The sequence below is a fragment of the Ranitomeya variabilis genome, chromosome 8 (genome assembly GCF_051348905.1).
Source record: "Ranitomeya variabilis isolate aRanVar5 chromosome 8, aRanVar5.hap1, whole genome shotgun sequence".
Lineage (NCBI taxonomy): Eukaryota > Metazoa > Chordata > Amphibia > Anura > Dendrobatidae > Ranitomeya > Ranitomeya variabilis.
The window spans coordinates 204155355-204176732 of NC_135239.1; the positions used below are offsets into that span (position 1 = coordinate 204155355).

Here is a 21378-nt window from a genome sequence, read left to right on the forward strand (position 1 = left end):
AGAGCAAGGCTGTGCCCACTGGCCGGCCACATCACTTGTCCAGTGTATGGAGAGTGAGGCTGTGCCCACTGGCCAGTCACATCACTTGTCCAGTGTATGGAGAGCGAGGCTGTGCCCACTGGCCGGCCACGTCACTAGGCAAGTGTATGGAGAGCAAGGCTGTGCCCACTGGCCGGAGGTGTCATTAGTCAAGTGTATGGAGAGTGAGGCTGTGCCCACTGGCCGGCCACATCGCTTGTCCAGTGTATGGAGAGTGAGGCTGTGTGCACTGGCCGGCCACATCACTTGTCAAGTGTATGGAGAGTGAGGCTGTGCCCACTGGCCAGTCACATCACTTGTCAGGTGTATGGAGAGCGAGGCTGTGCCCACTGGCTGGCCACATCACTTGTCCAGTGTATGGAGAGTGAGGCTGTGCCCACTGGCCGGCCACATCACTTGTCCAGTGTTTGGAGAGTGAGGCTGTGTGCACTGGCCGGCCACATCACTTGTCAGGTGTATGGAGAGCGAGGCTGTGCCCACTGGCTGGCCACATCACTTGTCCAGTGTATGGAGAGCGAGGCTGTGCCCACTGGCTGGCCACGTCACTAGGCAAGTATATGGAGCGCAAGGCTGTGCCCCCTGGCCGGCTGTGTCATTAGTCAAGTGTATGGAGAGCAAGGCTGTGCCCACTGGCCGGCTGTGTCATTAGTCAAGTGTATGGAGAGCAAGGCTGTGCCCACTGGCCGGCCACATCACTTGTCCAGTGTATGGAGAGTGAGTCTGTGCCCACTGGCCGGCCACATCAATTGTCCAGTGTATGGAGAGCAAGGCTGTGCCCACTGGCCGGCCACATCACTAGTCAAGTGTATGGAAAGCAAGGCTGTGCCCACTGGCTGGCCGTGTCACTAGGCAAGGGTATGGAGAGTGAGGCTGTGCCCACTGGCCGGCTGTGTCATTAGTCAAGTGTATGGAGAGCAAGGCTGTGCCCACTGGCCGGCTGTGTCGTTAGTCAAGTGTATGGAGAGCGAGGCCGTGCCCACTGGCCAGAAATACAGTATATATAATGCATAAGTACCCTCCAGTTACAACTCAGAAACCGGCAAGTCCCCACAGAGAACATAGCATTCCTGGAGGGATTCATTAGTCTGTAGTCACACAGAGTGACTGCAGACTTATCCATTTAGACCGAACAACCCCTTTATTGTATAATCAGCATAGAGTAAGCTCCTGAGATCCTTACAGTGGAGGCTGCAGGCAGTCAAAATTGGATTTTTTTTCCTATTTAGACATCTGTATTAGAAAAATAAAGTTCTTTTTACCTCTACAGAGTGACTGTATGCTAAGAAGTGAATATAAACAGACAGATCCAGCGCCAGACTGGGGTGCCTTGGGCCCAACAGAGAAAAACATTCTTAGGGCCCACTATGTAGCTACATACAGTAGAAATTAATACAAGACCACCAATTGTGCAGTAACACGCGCTAATAACCGGGTATAATATAAAGTAGTACACGTCTAATTATGTAGCAGGAGTTGGGTTAGCACCCCTCATCGAATATAATGTAGCCCCCTTATAGAATATAAAGTAGCCCCCTTATAGAATATAATGCAGTCCCCCATATAACATATAATATAATGTAGCTCCCTCTTAAGGTATAATGCAGCCCCCTTCATATAGTATAATGTAGCCCTCCACAGCATATAATGTAGCCCCCACAGAATATAATGCAGCCCCCCTCATAGGGTATAATGCTGCCCCCTCATAGGGTATAATGCTGCCCCCCCTCATAGGGTATAATGCTTCCCCCTCATAGGGCATAATGCAGCCCCCCTCATAGGGTATAATGCTGCCCCCTCATAGGGTATAATGCTGCCCCCCCTCATAGGGCATAATGCAGCACCCCTCATAGGGCATAATGCAGTCCCCCTCATAGGGTTTCATACTGCACCCCTCATAGGGTATAAAGCATTCCATCATAGGGCATAATGCAGTCCCCTTCATAGGGTATCATACAGCCCCCTCATAGGGTATAATGCACCCCATCATAGGGCATAATGCTGCCCCCCTCATAGAGCACAATGCTGCCGCCCTCACCTCTTATAGGGTATAATGCTGCCCCCCTTATAGGGCGTAATGCTGCCCGCCTCATAGGGTATAATGCTGCCCCCCTCATAGGGCATAATGCTGCCCCCTTCATAGGGTATACTGCTGCTCCACTCATAGGGCATAATTCTGCCGCTCCTTATAGGGCATAATCAGGGGCTGACTGGCCCAGGTGGCAAAGAGGCAAATGCCCCCCGGGCCGCTCCCCCAGCTGCTGTTCAGGGCCGGCTGCCTGGTGGTGGCTACAGCCACACAGCAAATTGTGCGCAGCCATGTCTGCTGTACTGTGACGCGGCCGGCAGCAGACACAGCCGCATCACAGTCAACGCACACATCTGCGCTGGGGCCAGGAGCTATGCTTGGCTGTCACCTTAACGGCTGCGCAGCTACTGCTCCCTTCATGTTCTCTATACTTCCAAGTTAGGTGTTGGGCATGGGCGATGGCGTCCTCATGCATGCGCCGACATGACCAGGATGCTAGAAGCAGAGAGGCACTGCAGGGGAGCAACTGGTGAGGTAAGTATGAAGAACTTTTTTGTTTTCTTTATAAAATAAATTTAATGGTGGGTAACTGCAAGTGATGAAGTGGGAGGTGTAAGGAGACTGCACATGATGGAATTTGGGGGTTAAAGGAGACTGCACATGATGGAATGAGGGGGTAAGTGGGGCTGCACATGATGAAGGTTGAGTGGGGCTGTACATGATGGAGTGGGGCTTCACATGATAGTTTCGTGGATAAAGGAGACTGCACATGATGAAGTGGGGAGAGTGGGGCTGTATGATGGAATGGGGCTGCACATGATGATGTGGGGGTAAGGGGGATTGTGCATGATGAAGGGAAGTGGGGCTGCACATGAAGTGGGGGGTAAGGGGGACTGCACATGATGAAGTGGGGGGTAAGGGGGACTGCACATGATGAAGTGGGGGGTAAGGTGATCTGCACATGAAGTGGGGGGTAATGGGGACTGCACATGATAAAGTTGAGTGTAAGATGGACTGCACATGAAGTGGGGGGTAAGGGTGACTGCACATGATGAAGTGGGGGGTAAGGGGACTGCACATGATGAAGTGGGAGAACGGGACTGCAGGACTGCACATGATGAAGTGTGTCTGATGTGGGACTGCTCATGATGAAATGGAAGGGGGATAGGGCATACCTCCCAACCGTCCCGATTTCAGCGGGACAGTCCCGCTTTGGCACCGGGGTCCCGCTGTCCCGCTTCGGGCATTTAAAATCCCGAATTTGCGGCCGCCGGTGAAGCCCCGCCCACTTCCGGGACGTAGAGAGAGCCAGCCTGTTTTTTTTTTTTTTTTTTATAAAAGCTGCCTCCTGACCGCCCGCGCAACACCCCCCCCCCCTCCCGCCCCCTGTGCGGCGCTGCCACGCTGAAGGAGAGAGCCTGCAGCAATCAAGAAGAAAGGTCAGCGATTCACTACCTCTGGCTGTGTGTGCACGGAGCTCCGGCTTCTGCTCTTAGCTGCTATCCCGGCAGAGAAGGAGAGACGGGGGAGGTGCCGGGATAGTGCAGAGCTGTGAGCAGGAGACTGAAGACTTCAGCAGAGAGCTGCACATGGACATCAGCCGCCCCTGCATCACAGAGGAGATTGTGTGTGTGTGATGTGTGTGATGGCTGCGTGTGTGTGTGTGATGGCTGCGTGTGTGTGTGTGATGGCTGCGTGTGTGTGTGTGATGGCTGCGTGTGTGTGTGTGATGGCTGCGTGTGTGTGTGATGGCTGCGTGTGTGTGTGTGTGATGGCTGCGTGTGTGTGTGTGTGATGGCTGCGTGTGTGTGTGTGATGGCTGGGTGTGTGTGTGTGATGGCTGCGTGTGTGTGTGTGATGGCTGCGTGTGTGTGTGTGATGGCTGCGTGTGTGTGTGTGTGATGGCTGCGTGTGTGTGTGATGGCTGCGTGTGTGATGGCTGCATGTGTGATGGCTGCGCGTGTGTGTGTGTGTGTGTGATGGCTGCGTGTGTGTGTGTGATAGCTGTGTGTGTGTGATGGCTGCGTGTGTGTGTGATGGCTGCGTGTGTGTGATGGCTGCGTGTGTGTGATGGCTGCGTGTGTGTGATGGCTGCGTGTGTGTGATGGCTGCGTGTGTGTGATGGCTGTGTGTGTGTGTGTGATGGCTGTGTGTGTGTGTGTGATGGCTGCGTGTGTGTGATGGCTGTGTGTGTGTGATGGCTGTGTGTGTGTGATGGCTGCGTGTGTGTGTGTGTGTGTGTGAATGATGGCTGCGTGTGTGTGTGTGTGTGTGTGATGTCTGCGTGTGTGTGATGTCTGCGTGTGTGTGATGGCTGCGTGTGTGTGTGTGTGTGTGATGGCTGCGTGTGTGTGTGTGTGATGGCTGCGTGTGTGTGTGTGATGGCTGCGTGTGTGTGTGTGATGGCTGCGTGTGTGTGTGTGATGGCTGCGTGTGTGTGTGATGGCTGCGTGTGTGTGTGATGGCTGCGTGTGTGATGCATTTGTGTCAAAGCTGCATGTGTTTGTGAGCTGCGTGCGTGTGAGCTGCGTGCCTGTGTGTGAGCTGCGTGCCTGTATGTCATTATACAGTCTGGAGCATCATGTGCGGTCATTATACAGTCTGGAGCATCATGTGCGGTCATTATACAGTCTGGAGCATCATGTGCGGTCATTATACAGTCTGGAGCATCATGTGCGGTCATTATACAGTCTGGAGCATCATGTGCGGTCATTATACAGTATGGAGCATCATTTGCGGTCATACAGTATGGAGCATCATGTGCGGTCATTATACAGTATGGAGCATCATGTGCGGTCATTATACAGTATGGAGCATCATGTGGGGTCATTATACAGTATGGAGCATCATGTGCGGTCATTATACAGTCTGGAGCATCATGTGCGGTCATTATACAGTATGGAGCATCATTTGCGGTCATACAGTATGGAGCATCATGTGCGGTCATTATACAGTATGGAGCATCATGTGCGGCCATTATACAGTATGGAGCATCATGTAGGGTCATTATACAGTATGGAGCATCATGTGCGGTCATTATACAGTATGGAGCATCATGTGTGTTCATTATACAGTATGGAGCATCATGTGGGGTCATTATACAGTATGGAGCATCATGTGCGGTCATTATACAGTATGGAGCATCATGTGTGGCCATTATACAGTATGGGGCACTGTGTGGCCATATTTTTTTGTTTATAATTATTGTATATGAAACAGTGTGATCGGCAGTGCTAAATGGGTGTGGTTGGGATGTGGATATGGGTGTGACTAATTATGAATGGGTGTGGTCAGAGGCGTGGCCTAAAATTTGCCGCGGCGCGCAAAGCGCGCCGCAAACTTTGTCCCTCTTTCCCATCTTCAAAAGTTGGGAGGTATGGGATAGGGGGCTGCAAATGATGAAGGGGCACTGCAGATGAAGTGAGGGGGTGATAGGGGACTGCAATGAATGAAGTAAGGAGACTTCAAATTAAAGTGGGGGGACTGCAAAATGATAAATTCAGTGTGAGGGACAGGGGACAGCAATTTAATTGAAGGTGGGGGTGGGGAGAGCAAATGATCAATTGAAGAGGGGGTGGGGAGAGCAAATGATGATCTAGGGGAAGAACAAATAATGAATGTTAAGGGTGGGGGAGTAAATGATGTATTGAATGTGGGGTAGAGCAGTTGATAATAGGGGTGAGAGAGAAAGACATGACAATGAATTGGGGCGGGAGGGGCATGTAACTATAATGAATCGGGGTTAGGGTTACAGTGGTAGGTACATAGTGGGGGGCGTCGAGGATGAAGTGACTGATAATGAATTGGGGGAAAGAGTACAGGTGCTAAATAATTTATATATTAAATGGGTAAAGTGGCTATTTATAGTTAGTGGGTGCACAGTGGTGGATTATAATTTATATTTGGAATGGTCGTTAATAATAATAATAATAATAATAATTATAACAATTTTATTTCTATAGTGCCAACACTTTACATTTTAGAGGGGACTTGTACAGACAATGGACATTAAGCATAACAATAAACACCTAGATCAACAGATACCAAAAGGAATGAGGGCCCTGCTCGCAAGCTTACAATCTATGAGGTTGCATAATAACCAATTATATATTGTTTGTGGGTGCACCTCTGTATTCAGATGTCTAGTGTACACCATGTTCCAAATTATTATGCAAATTGGATTTAAGTGTCATAAAGATTTAATTGTTTTGTTTTTCAAATAAACTTGTGGATGGTATTGTGTCTCAGGGCTCAATGGATCACTAAAATCAATCTTAAACACACGTGATAATTAGTTTTCCAGGTGATTCTAATTAAAGAAAAACTACTTCAAAATTATGTTCCACATTATTAAGCAGACCACAGGTTTCAAGCAATATGGGAAATAAAAAGGATCTCTCTGCTGCTGAAAAGCATTAAATAGTGCAATGTGTTATGATCTGGTGGCCTAGGAGCAGCATGAGACGCACTCTGGAGAAGGTGGTACCTGTACTGACCTGAACTTAACACCGCAACTAGAAGTAGCCGTGGAATGTACCTAACACTCCCTAGACATCTCGACACAGCCGGAGGACTAAATACCCCTAGAGATAGAAAAGGGAAAACTATCTTGCCTCAGAGAAAAATCCCCAAAGGATAGACAGCCCCCCACAAATATTGACTGTGAGAGGAGAGGGAAATAACATACGCAGACTGAAATCAGGATTTAGCAAAGGAGGCCGCTTCTAGCTAAATAGAAAGGATAGGACAGAGTACTATGCAGTCAGTATTAAAACACTAAAAAATATCCACCACAGAAAATACAAAATCTCCACATCTAACTAAAGATATGGAGGGTATATCTGCATCTCAAGAGATACCAGTTTGGCTGAACAAATCCTTATACAGACCAAGCTGGACAAGACAAAACATGAAAAAGAACTGAACAATAAGGCCCACAGCATGTGGACTGCAAAAAACAAGGCCAGAACTTATCTTTGTTGAAATGAACAGCAAAGAAGGAGAGACCAGGCAGGGATGTGAATCCTCCAGGAACAATGGACAACTGGCACTGACTAAAGGGTCAAGCAAGACTAAATAGCCCAGTCAGACTTGCAATAAGTGGACACACCTGATAAATGCTGTGATCCAAAGACAGCAGCATTACCACTTATAACCATTGGAGGGAGCCCATGAGCAGAATTCACAACAGCAATGCCTTGGTCAAGGTATGAAAACATTAGATATTTCACAAAATCTTAAGAGTGATCATCATACTGTGAAGAGAGACAGAGTTCATGCAGATAAAGGCATAATGAGGAAGGTTTCTGCCAGACAAATTCATTGGATAAAGAGAGCAGCTGCCAAAATACCATTACAAAGCAGCAGTTATTTGAAGCTGTTGGTGCCTCTGGAGTTCCTCGAACCTCAAGGTGTAGGATCCTTCAAAGGCTTGCTGTGGTGCATAAACCTACTGTTCGGCCACCCCTAAACAGTGTTCACAAGCAGAAAACGGTTGCAGTGGGCCCAGACACACATGAAGACTGATTTCCAAACAGTCTTGTTTACTGATTAGTGTCGAGAAACCCTGGGTGGTCCAGATGGATGGAGTAGTGGATGGTTGGTGGATGGCCACCATGTCCCAACAAGGCTGCAACGGCAGCGAGGAGTCATGTTTTGGGCCGGAATCATGGGGAAACAGCTTGTAGGGCCCTTTAAGGTTCCTGAAGGTGTGAAAATGACCTCAGCAAAGTATATAATAATAATAATAATAATTTTATTTATATAGCGCCAACATATTCCGCAGCGCTTTACAACTTATAGAGGGGACTTATACAGACAACAGACATTACAGCATAACAGAAATCACAGTTCAAAACAGATACCAGGAGGAATGAGGGCCCTGCTGCTCGCAAGCTTACAATCTATGAGGAAAAGGGGAGACACAAGAGGTGGATGGTATATAGAGTTTCTGACTGACAACTTTCTTCCATGGTATAAAAATCAGAATTGTGCCTTCAGGAGCAAAATCATCTTCATGCATGTCAATGCACCATCTCATGCTGCAAAGAATATCTCTGAGTCATTGGCTGCTATGGGCATAAAAGGAGATAAACTCATGGTATTGCCACCATCTTCCCCTGACCTCAACCCTATACAGAACCTTTGGAGTATCATCAAGCAAAAGATCTATGAGGGTGGGAGGCAGTTCACATCAAAACAGCAGCTCTGGGAGGCTATTCTGACTTCATGCAAAGAAATACAAGCAGAAACTCTCCAAATACTCACAAGTTCAATGGAGGCGAGAATTGTGAAGGTGATAACAATGAAGGGTTCCTATGGTAACATGTGACTTGGCCTGTTAGGATGTTTTGGGGTTAAATAGCTTTTTTGTTCAGTGAATGTGACCTCCTAATGCTGCAAATTCCACAAATGAGCATTTTCAGTTCTTTAAAACAGATCAAATGTTTAGAAATTCTACTGTGCCTAATAATTTGGAACAGTGCATTTTGAGGTTTTATTCACTTTGGAGATTATACTGTTATCATTGGGAGGTTTCTTCAATAAAATTCGATGTATAATCTAACGGGTCATGACTTTTATTAGACGGACTGTCATTTGCACTGACCATTTAGGAAAATCTGAGAAAAATATAATTTGCATAATAATTTGGAACATGGTGTAGAAGAAAGGGAAAAAGTGGGGAATGTGGTCTGGAGGCCGTGCTCTAGGTAACTGTGTTATTTTATGCAGAGACGAGTCCTGGCTGGAAGAAGTGACGGCAGTCTGTGCTGGATGAAAATTAAAAGCAAAGATGACGGACTTCAGCTAGAGACGTCACTAGTGAGTCAGTGTATTACCTGTACACTGACACTATACACTGTATACTATATACAAAGCTCCTGTGTATAATGTCACTGGCAGTGGTGATCACTGTATTACCTGTACACTGACACCTTATACAGATCTCCTGTGTATAATGTCACCATTGATCACTGTAGTATCTTTACACTGACCATAAATACAGAGTTCCTGTATACAATGACACTTAGTATTGTGCTTTTTTAAAATTAATGATCAGTATTGTAGTATACAAGTAGTAAAAGGTGTACACTCCCTGACAGAAGTAATGTCGCTTATCCATGTTATGTAAATAAAAGCTTATAACCTGATGTTAAATTCATCAATTGGTTGTATAAATTATTCTTTTGAAAGCTGAAACCTTCCAAAATGTGGTTTAGGTTAAGAAAATAAAATGACATCAATGCAGAAATATTGATCAGTTAATGGACACAGAATGATCAGATTTTAGCAAGACAAAAGTTTTGTCGCCTGGCCATATAATGCACCCAATCCTAGTTTACATCCTCACCTGTGCTCAGTAAATGATCGGTTATTTAGTGTGTGTGTATAAAAAGAAACCCAGCACCCCAGACCTTCACTTTAACTGCAACTTAAGCTCTGACAACATGCCAAAAATCCACCCTGCGACCAAAGCCTGGATTATCAAGAGGCTGAAGACCAGATCCACTGCAGAGGTGGCGGGCACCTTTAATGTGTCTCAGCGTCAAGTACAAAGAATTAAAAAAAAAAGATTTGAAGAGACTGGATATGTGTTTGACTAGCCCAGGTCCGTCAGACCCCGAAAGACAACAGGAGGAATGTCTGTTGGTCAAAAAATCAAAAGCAAGCCCCTCTTCCACAGCAGCAGAGCTCCAACAGGTCTGGTCACCTCAAGTCCCTGTGTCAACTAGAACAGTTTGTAGGATTCTGTCTCAAAATGGCCTCCATGGTCGAATCAGTGCCAGAAGCCAGTACTAAACAAAAGGCAAATAAAAAACCGTGTGGCGTTTGCAAACTCTCACAGCCTGCTAAATAGATGGACACTGGAAAAGTGGCAAAAGGTGGATTTCTCTTCAGTAGAATTATACCACAGCTGCCACAAACACTGCAGGAGACCTACTGGATCCCGTATGGATCCAAAATACACAAAGAAGACAGTTAAATTTGGTGGTGGAAAGATCATGGTCTGGGGTTACATTCAGTATGGGGGTGTGCGAAACATTTGCAAGGTGGAAGGCAATATCAATAGCCTAAAATATCAAGAAGTATTTGCTACCTCTTATATTCCAAATCATAAAAGAGGTCATTCTGCAGCAGGATGGTTCTCCATCTCATACATCCATCTCTACAACAAAGTTCCTCCAGGCAAAAAAGATCAAGGTGCTCAAGGACTGGCCAGCCCAGTCACCAGACATGAACATCATTGAGCATGTTTGGGGCAGGATGAAAGAGGAAGCTTGGAAGACAAAACCAAAGAATCTAGAGGAACACCACAACTTCATTCACCAATGTTATGCAAAATATATTTGTATTTTAAGTTATTTGTCTGTGGGCAACAAAAATTTTGTCTTGCCAAAATCTGACCACTCTGTGTCCATTAACTGATCAATATTTCTGCTTTAATAACAATTTATTTTCTTAACCTAAACCACATTTTGGAGGGTTTCAGCTTTCAAAAGAATAACTTATACAACCAATGGATGAATTTAACGTCAGGTTATAAGCTTTTATTTACATAACATGAATAAGAGACATAATTTGTGTCAGGGAGTGTATGGTGGCATCATTGGTCTTTGTATAGAGTGTAGTTTCATGTAGAGGTAATGGTGATATTATAATATTATGTATTCTCTGTGTAGTGGTGATAGTACTAGGCACTGTGTAGCTGTATTGTTGTGTGTATGTTTGTAAGTAAGCTCCGTTATGGCACCATATCTAAGCAGTAAGCTTGGTGTTATGCTGTAAGAATCAGGCTGCACTCAGATGTCATCCGAGTGCAGTCCTATTGTGAGTGTGACGATTCAAAGAGGGAAAACGGAAAGTGGACCCACTAGACCGCGACGACGAACCCCTCACAGACGAGCTGACCAGATAGACCGCCCCCTATACAGGGAGAGTTAGGGGCAGGCCCGTGAGGGACTATCAACATGGAAGCTGGAGGACCAGGATGGGAGAAGACCAAGAAGAGGCGGAGATAGTAGGACCACAGGATAGGTGAGTACTGCAGAGACACAGGACTGGTGGGTAAACTGCAGCAGAGCAGGGACTGGCGGAGGAACTGAAAGAATGCAGAAGCCAGCAGGATACAAGAAAGACAGGATAAACCCAAAGTCAGAGGGAAAGCGAACTTCACAGAGACTAAGAGCGGCCAGGAACACCTGAAGGAACAAATGATAACCAGGCACAGAGGGACGGCAGGAAGCAGTTTAAATACCTAAAGGCAGGGTAGCACTTCCGGGTAGCAGACCTCCAGAACCATAGAGAGGACAATAAGGAGGACCGACTTCTGGGTACTAGTCCTCCAGGACCATAGAGGAGACGAAGAGGAGCGCCGACAGAAGATCAGAAGTGCACACGCGCAGCACTGAACCTGGTATGTGCGCGCGCATGAGAAGCAGAGGCCGGGAGCGAGCGAGGAGGCGGCAGCAGCGGTATGATACTTGGTTCTGGTACTCTATCAATGTAGTAATCGAGATTATGGTACTGTATGTATGTCGTAATCTCAATTCTGCTCCAGTTTCTATGTAGCAGACTTGGTTCCATGTAGTAGACGTATTAAGCTCGGTTCTGCTCCCTTATCTCTGTAGTAAGCTCGGTTCTGCTCCCATATCTCTGCAGTAAGCTCGGTTCTGCTCCCATATCTCAGTAGTAAGCTCAGTTCTGCTCCCTTATCTCTCTAGTAAGCTCCGTTCTGCTCCCTTATCTCTGTAGTATGCTAGGTTCTGCTCCCATATCTGTAGTAAGTTTGGTTCTGCTCCCATATCTCTGTAGTAAGCTCGATTCTGTTCCCATATCTCTGCAGTAAGCTCGGTTCTGCTCCCATTTCTCTGCACTAAGCTCGGTTCTGCTCCCATTTCTCTGCACTAAGCTCAGTTCTGCTCCCATATCTCTGTAGCAAGCTTGGTTCTGCTCCCATATCTTTGCAGTAAGCTCGGTTCTGCTCCCATATCTCTGTAGTAAGCTCGGTTCTGTTCCCCTATCTCTGTAGTAAGCTTGGTTCTGCTCCCTTATCTCTGTAGCAAGCTCGTTTCTGCTGCCATATCTCTGTAGTAAGCCCCGTTCTGCTCCCATATCTCTGCAGTAAGCTCGGTTCTGCTCCCATATCCTTGCAGTAAGCTCGGTTCTGCTCCCATATGTCTGTAGTAAGCTCGGTTCTGCTCTCATATCTTTGCAGTAGGCTCGGTTCGGCTCCCATATCTCTGAATCTAGTAAGTTCGGTTCTGCTCCCATATCTCTATAGTGAGCTCTGTTCTGCTCCCATATCTCTGTAGAAAGCTCTGTTCTGCTCACATATCTCTGTAATAAGCTCCGTTCTGTTCCCATATCTCTGGAGTAAGCTCAATTCTGCTCCTATAGCTATGCAGCAAGCTCCGTTCAGTTCCCATATCTGTGTACCAGCCTGTTTTTAAAGCCTGTTATCTCTGCTACTTTAATGCAGTGGCCAGATATAAGCAGGGAAAAGGAGGGCCACCGCAACTCGAGGGCCACTGCCTTGTGATTGCCCCCCAGGCTGAAAATTGCCAGCCAGCCCCTGGGCATAATGCTGCCCCTCATAGGGTATAATTCTTCCCCCTCATAGGGCTTAATGCTGCCCCTCATAGGGTATAATGCTGCTCCCTCATAGGGCATAATGCTGCCCCCCCTTATAGGGTATAATGCTGCCCCCTCAAAGGGTTTAATGCTGCCCCCCTCATAGGGTATAATGCTGCCCCCCTCATAGGGCATAATGCTGTCACCCTCATAGGGCATAATGCTGCTCCCGCACAGGGCATAAAGCTGCTCCATCATAGGCTATAATGCTGCCCCCCATAGGCTATAATGCTGCCCCCTCATAGGGTATAATGCTGCCCCTCATAGGGTATAGTGCTGCCCCCTCATGGGGTATAATATAGGGGCATAATGGGCATAATAGGGCATAATGCTGTCCCCCCTCATAGGGTATAATGCTGCCCCCTCATAGGGTATAATGCTGCCCCCCTCATAGGGTATAATGTTGCTCCCTAATGGGGCATAATGCTGCCCTATCATAGGGTATAATGCTGCCCCCTCATAGGGTATAATGCTGCCCCCTCATAGGGTATAATGCTGCCCCCCTCATAGGGTATAGTGCTGCTCCCTCATAGGGCATAAAGCTGCTCCATCATAGGGTATAATGCTGCCCCCTCATAGGGTATAATGCTGCCCCCTCATAGGGTTTAATGCTGCTCCCCTCATAGGGTATAGTGCTGCCCCCTCATAGGGCATAATGCTGTCCCCCTCATAGGGTATAATGCTGCTCCCTCATAGGGCATAAAGCTGCCCCCCTCATAGGGTATAATGCTGCCCCCTCATAGGGTATAATACTGCCTCCTCATAGGGTATAGTGCTGCCCCCCTCATACGGTATAATGCTGCCCCCTCATAGGGTATAATGCTGCCCCCCTCATAGGGTATAATGCTGCCCCCCCTCATAGGGTATAATGCTGCCCCCCTCATAGGGTATAATGCTGCCCCCCTCATAGGGTATAATGCTTCCCCCTCATAGGGTATACTGCTGCTCCCCTCATAGGGTATAATGCTGCCCCCCTCATAGGGTATAATGCTGCCCCCCTCATAGGGTATACTGGTCCTCCCCTCATAGGATATAATGCTGCCCCCCTCATAGGGTATAATGCTGCTCCCTTCATAGGGTATAATGCTGCCCCCTCATAGGGTATAATGCTGCCCCCTCATAGGGTTTACTAGTGCTCCTCTCATAGGGTATAATGCTGCCCCCTCATAGGGTATAATGCTGCCCCCCCCTCATAGGGTATAATGCTGCCCCCTCATAGGGTATAAAACTGCCCCCCCTCATAGGGTATAATGCTGCCCCCTCATAGGGTATAATGCTGCCTCCTCATAGGGTATAATGCTGCCCCCTCATAGGGTATACTGCTGCTCCCCTCATAGGGTATAATGCTGCCCCCCTCATAGGGTATAATGCTGCCCCCCTCATAGGGTATACTGCTGCTCCCCTCATAGGGTATAATGCTGCCCCCCTCATAGGGTATAATGCTGCCCCCCTCATAGGGTATAATGCTGCCCCCTCATAGGGTATACTGCTGCTCCCCTCATAGGGTATAATGCTGCCCCCCTCATAGGGTATAATGCTGCCCCCCTCATAGGGTATACTGGTGCTCCCCTCATAGGGTATAATGCTGCCCCCCTCATAGGGTATAATGCTGCTCCCTTCATAGGGTATAATGCTGCCCCCTCATAGGGTATAATGCTGCCCCCTCATAGGGTTTACTAGTGCTCCTCTCATAGGGTATAATGCTGCCCCCTCATAGGGTATAATGCTGCCCCCTCATAGGGTATAATGCTGCCCCCCCTCATAGGGTATAATGCTGCCCCCTCATAGGGTATAAAACTGCCCCCCCTCATAGGGTATAATGCTGCCCCCTCATAGGGTATAATGCTGCCTCCTCATAGGGTATAATGCTGCCCCCCTCATAGGGTATAATGCTGCCCCCTCATAGGGTATACTGGTGCTCCCCTCATAGGGTATAATGCTGCCCCCCTCATAGGGTATAATGCTGCCCCCTCATAGGGTATAATGCTGCCTTCCTCATAGGGTATAATGCTGCCCCCCTCATAGGGTATAATGCTGCCCCCCTCATAGGGTATACTGGTGCTCCCCTCATAGGGTATAATGCTGCCCCCTCATAGGGTATAATGCTGCCCCCCTCATAGGGTATACTGATGCTCCCCTCATAGGGTATAATGCTGCCCCCTCATAGGGTATAATGCTGCCCCACTCATAGGGTATAATGCTGCCCCCTCATAGGGTATACTGGTGCTCCCCTCATAGGGTATAATGCTGCCCCCTCATAGGGTATAATGCGGCCTCCCTCATAGGATATAATGCTGCCCCCTCATAGGGTATAATGCTGCCCCCCTCATAGGGTATACTACTGCTCCCCTCATAGGGTATACTGCTGCTTCCCTCATAGGGTATAATGCTGCCCCCCTCATAGGGTATATTGCTGCCCCCTTATGGGGTATAATGCTGCCCCCCCATAGGGTATAATGCTGCCCCCTCATAGGGTATACTGATGCTCCCCTCATAGGGTATAATGCTCCCCCCTCATAGGGTATAATGCTGCCCCCCTCATAGGGTATAATGCTGCCCCCCCTCATAGGGTATAATGCTGCCCCACTCAAAGGGTATAATGCTGCCCCCCTCATAGGGTATAATGCTGCCCCCTCATAGGGTATACTGCTGCTCCCCTCATAGGGTATAAAGCTGCCCCCCTCATAGGGTACAATGCTGCCCCCTCATAGGGTATAATGCTGCCTCCTCATAGGGTATAATGCTGCCCCCTCATAGGGTATACTGCTGCTCCCCTCATAGGGTATAATGCTGCCCCCCTCATAGGGTATAATGCTGCCCCCCTCATAGGGTATACTGGTGCTCCCCTCATATGGTATAATGCTGCCCCCTCATAGGGTATAATGCTGCCCCCCTCATAGGGTATAATGCTGCCCCCTCATAGGGTATACTGGTGCTCCCCTCATAGGGTATAATGCTGCCCCCCTCATAGGGTATAATGCTGCCCCCTCATAGGGTATAATGCTGCCTACCTCATAGGGTATAATGCTGCCCCATCATAGGGTATAATGCTGCCCCCCTCATAGGGTATACTGCTGCTCCTCTCATAGGGTATAATGCTGCCCCCCTCATAGGGTATAATGCTGCCCCCTCATAGGGTATACTGGTGCTCCCCTCATAGGGTATAATGCTGCCCCCTCATAGGGTATAATGCTGACCCCCTCATAGGGTATACTGATGCTCCCCTCATAGGGTATAATGCTGCCCCCTCATAGGGTATAATGCTGCCCCCCTCATAGGGTATAATGCTGCCCCCTCATAGGGTATACTGGTGCTCCCCTCATAGGGTATAATGCTGCCCCCCTCATAGGGTATAATGCTGCCCCCCTCATAGGGTATAATGCTGCCCCCTCATAGGGTATAATGCTGCCTCCCTCATAGGGTATAATGCTGCCCCCTCATAGGGTATAATGCTGCCCCCCTCATAGGGTATACTACTGCTCCCCTCATAGGGTATACTGCTGCTCCCCTCATAGGGTATAATGCTGCCCCCCTCATAGGGTATAATGCTGCCCCCTTATAGGGTGTAATGCTGCCCCCCTCATAGGGTATAATACTGCCCCCTCATAGGGTATACTGGTGCTCCCCTCATAGGGTATAATGCTGCCCCCTCATAGGGTATAATGCTGCCCCCCTCAAAGGGTATAATGCTGCCCCCTCATAGGGTATAATGCTGCCCCCTCATAGGGTATACTGATGCTCCCCTCATAGGGTATAATGCTGCCCCCTCATAGGGTATAATGCTGCCCCCTCATAGGGTATAATGCTGCCCCCCTCATAGGGTATAATGCTGCCCCCTCATAGGGTATAATGCTGCCCCCTCATAGGGTATACTGATGCTCCCCTCATAGGGTATAATGCTGCCCCCCTCATAGGGTATAATGCTGCCCCCTCATAGGGTATACTGGTGCTCCCCTCATAGGGTATAATGCTGCCCCCTCATAGGGTATAATGCTGACCCCCTCATAGGGTATACTGATGCTCCCCTCATAGGGTATAATGCTGCCCCCTCATAGGGTATAATGCTGCCCCCCTCATAGGGTATAATGCTGCCCCCTCATAGGGTATACTGGTGCTCCCCTCATAGGGTATAATGCTGCCCCCCTCATAGGGTATAATGCTGCCCCCCTCATAGGGTATAATGCTGCCCCCTCATAGGGTATAATGCTGCCTCCCTCATAGGGTATAATGCTGCCCCCTCATAGGGTATAATGCTGCCCCCCTCATAGGGTATACTACTGCTCCCCTCATAGGGTATACTGCTGCTCCCCTCATAGGGTATAATGCTGCCCCCCTCATAGGGTATAATGCTGCCCCCTTATAGGGTATAATGCTGCCCCCCTCATAGGGTATAATGCTGCCCCCTCATAGGGTATAATGCTGCCCCCCTCAAAGGGTATAATGCTGCCCCCTCATAGGGTATAATGCTGCCCCCTCATAGGGTATACTGATGCTCCCCTCATAGGGTATAATGCTGCCCCCTCATAGGGTATAATGCTGCCCCCTCATAGGGTATAATGCTGCCCCCCTCATAGGGTATAATGCTGCCCCCTCATAGGGTATAATGCTGCCCCCTCATAGGGTATACTGATGCTCCCCTCATAGGGTATAATGCTGCCCCCCTCATAGGGTATAATGCTGCCCCCTCATAGGGTATACTGGTGCTCCCCTCATAGGGTATAATGCTGCCCCCTCATAGGGTATAATGCTGACCCCCTCATAGGGTATACTGATGCTCCCCTCATAGGGTATAATGCTGCCCCCTCATAGGGTATAATGCTGCCCCCCTCATAGGGTATAATGCTGCCCCCTCATAGGGTATACTGGTGCTCCCCTCATAGGGTATAATGCTGCCCCCCTCATAGGGTATAATGCTGCCCCCCTCATAGGGTATAATGCTGCCCCCTCATAGGGTATAATGCTGCCTCCCTCATAGGGTATAATGCTGCCCCCTCATAGGGTATAATGCTGCCCCCCTCATAGGGTATACTACTGCTCCCCTCATAGGGTATACTGCTGCTCCCCTCATAGGGTATAATGCTGCCCCCCTCATAGGGTATAATGCTGCCCCCTTATAGGGTATAATGCTGCCCCCCTCATAGGGTATAATGCTGCCCCCTCATAGGGTATACTGGTGCTCCCCTCATAGGGTATAATGCTGCCCCCTCATAGGGTATAATGCTGCCCCCCTCATAGGGTATACTGATGCTCCCCTCATAGGGTATAATGCTGCCCCCTCATAGGGTATAATGCTGCCCCCCTCATAGGGTATAATGCTGCCCCCTCATAGGGTATACTGGTGCTCCCCTCATAGGGTATAATGCTGCCCCCCTCATAGGGTATAGTGCTGCCCCCCTCATAGGGTATAATGCTGCCCCCTCATAGGGTATAATGCTGCCTCCCTCATAGGGTATAATGCTGCCCCCTCATAGGGTATAATGCTGCCCCCCTCATAGGGTATACTACTGCTCCCCTCATAGGGTATACTGCTGCTCCCCTCATAGGGTATAATGCTGCCCCCCTCATAGGGTATAATGCTGCCCCCTCATAGGGTATACTAGTGCTCCTCTCATAGGGTATAATGCTGCCCCCTCATAGGGTATAATGCTGCCCCCTCATAGGGTATAATGCTGCCCCCATCATAGGGTATAATGCTGCCCCCTCATAGGGTATACTTGGTGCTCCCCTCATAGGGTATAATGCTGCCCCCCTCATAGGGTATAATGCTGCCCCCCTCATAGGGTATAATGCTGCCCCCCTCATAGGGTATAATGCTGCCCCCCTCATAGGGTATAATGCTGCCCCCTCATAGGGTATACTGGTGCTCCCCTCATAGGGTATAATGCTGCCCCCTCATAGGGTATAATGCTGCCCCCATCATAGGGTATAATGCTGCCCCCTCATAGGGTATACTTGGTGCTCCCCTCATAGGGTATAATGCTGCCCCCCTCATAGGGTATAATGCTGCCCCCCTCATAGGGTATAATGCTGCCCCCTTATAGGGTATAATGCTGCCCCCCTCATAGGGTATAATGCTGCCCCCTCATAGGGTATAATGCTGCCCCCCTCATAGGGTATAATGCTGCCCCCCTCATAGGGTATAATGCTGCCCCCCTCATAGGGTATACTGATGCTCCCCTCATAGGGTATAATGCTGCCCCCCTCATAGGGTATAATGCTGCCCCCCTCATAGGGTATAATGCTGCCCCCCTCATAGGGTATACTGATGCTCCCCTCATAGGGTATAATGCTGCCCCCTCATAGGGTATAATGCTGCCCCCCTCATAGGGTATAATGCTGCCCCCTCATAGGGTATACTGGTGCTCCCCTCATAGGGTATAATGCTGCCCCCAACATAGGGTATAATGCTGCCCCCCTCATAGGGTATAATGCTGCCCCCTCATAGGGTATAATGCTGCCTCCCTCATAGGGTATAATGCTGCCCCCTCATAGGGTATAATGCTGCCCCCCTCATAGGGTATACTGCTGCTCCCCTCATAGGGTATACTGCTGCTCCCCTCATAGGGTATAATGCTGCCCCCCTCATAGGGTATAATGCTGCCCCCTCATAGGGTATACTAGTGCTCCTCTCATAGGGTATAATGCTGCCCCCTCATAGGGTATAATGCTGCCCCCATCATAGGGTATAATGCTGCCCCCTCATAGGGTATACTTGGTGCTCCCCTCATAGGGTATAATGCTGCCCCCCTCATAGGGTATAATGTTGCCCCCCTCATAGGATATAATACTCCAGTTCTCCGATGGGCCAGTCCGACCCTGGACAGATCTTTCAAACACAGAAGGTTTTGTTAATAGTAATCACTTTTAAAAGAATTTCTGCTTCTTCTATGCAGGAGTTTATCCAAAGATTCTTCTCACATTGTCTATACAATAAATAATAATAATAATAATGTGCATTATTCATTGATAGTTACCGCCCGTTAAGCATAATAATGCCAACATTATTAGTAACGTACAACAAAACCTGGACATTTAACAATTCCATTGAACTGGTACTTGGAAAGTTGCAATATCGGCTGCCAGGATAGTTCTTACTTATTTATGTAATTCTCCATTTCTTTCTTTTTTTATTTATATTTATTTTTTCTTATTTTGTACAGGGTCTAAGGAGATTTTTTTTACCCAAGTTTCTCCTTCTTATATCTCCATCTGTATAGATATATGGATAAGAGACACACAGATCACCTCGTTTCTGTTTAAATAGGAAAACTTTGCAGCAAAAACTGTCAAAAATGTAAAAAAAAATCCCGTCCTGCTACAAATAATTTTTGATATTGCTGTTTTTTTTTCCCTCCCTTTTGAGACAGAGACGGCAGCTTTTGCACAGAACAGACATGTGAATTACACACATTACCTGGCTTTAACAAGCAGTTCTCGGATTCTGGGGCGACGCCTGCAGACAGAACAGAAATGAAAGCTTCGGGTCAGACATATTAGTATATGATATTTTCCACATTTATTTGTACTTAGGCCGAGCCGTCAGGTCGGGTTCATACAGTGCAGTTTGGTGCAGTTATTAAGCATTTATCAGAATTTTCAATGTAACAGGCGCCACCTGCTGGGTCTTGTAGTTGCTTCTTACATTTTAAACATTTTTAGCTATTAAAAACTAAAAATGTGTTTGATAAAACAAATAAAGTATTTCATAACTACGTTGAAGTTATTACATCTGGAATAACTCGTCCCCAAACACCAAGTTCACACATTCAGTATTTTACCCCAGTATTTGTAAGAGGGTGAGAAACACAGAAGTGGTGACGAGTTCCTATTATACTTTTCCTCTGATTGTTCCACTCCTGGTTTTGGCTTATAAATACTGATGTAAAATACTGACCAAATACTGACCAAATACTGAACATGTGAACGCGGCCTTAAGGGACAACCAAAAAGTGTTTGTCCTACGATTAATACAAGTATATCAGGAAATGAAAATATAGCTTTAATAAAACGTAATACTCTGGAAATAACTAGTATGATTGGGCCTGGATAGATAGATAGATAGATAGATAGATAGATAGATAGATAGATAGATAGATAGATAGATAGATAAATAGATAATAGATAGATGATAGATAAATAGATAATAGATAGATGATAGATAGATAGATAGATAGATAGATAGATAGATAGATAGATATATAGATTATAGATAATAGATAAATAGATAATAGATAGATAATAGATAGATAGATAAAAGATAAATAGATAATAGATGATAGATAGATAGATAGATAGATAGATAGATAGATAGATAATAGATAGATAATATATAATAGATAGAAAATAGCTAGATAGATAATAGATAGATAATAGATAGATAGATAATATATAATATATACATGATAGATAGATAGATAGATAGATAGATAGATAATAGATAGATAATATATAATAGATAGATAGATAATATATAATTGATAGATAATAGATAGATAGATGATAGATAGATAGATGATAGATAATAGATAGATAGATGATAGATAGATAGATAGAAAATAGATAGATAGATAATATATAATAGATAGATAGATAGATAGATAATATATAATTGATAGATAATAGATAGATAGATGATAGATAGATAGATGATAGATAATAGATAGATAGATGATAGATAGATA

The 21378-nt window shown here is 47.1% G+C and overlaps 1 protein-coding gene across 1 annotated transcript in view; it reads right to left on the reverse strand.

Annotated features, from left to right (window-relative positions):
* The window catches only part of LOC143787545 (IgGFc-binding protein-like), a 41762-nt gene that overhangs the window by 19047 nt on the left and 1337 nt on the right, over positions 1-21378 (reverse strand). The window contains exon 2 of the mRNA XM_077276385.1: positions 20112-20150. Within this exon, the coding sequence (XP_077132500.1) occupies positions 20112-20150 (39 nt within the window). The remainder of the gene's footprint in view (positions 1-20111; positions 20151-21378) is intronic.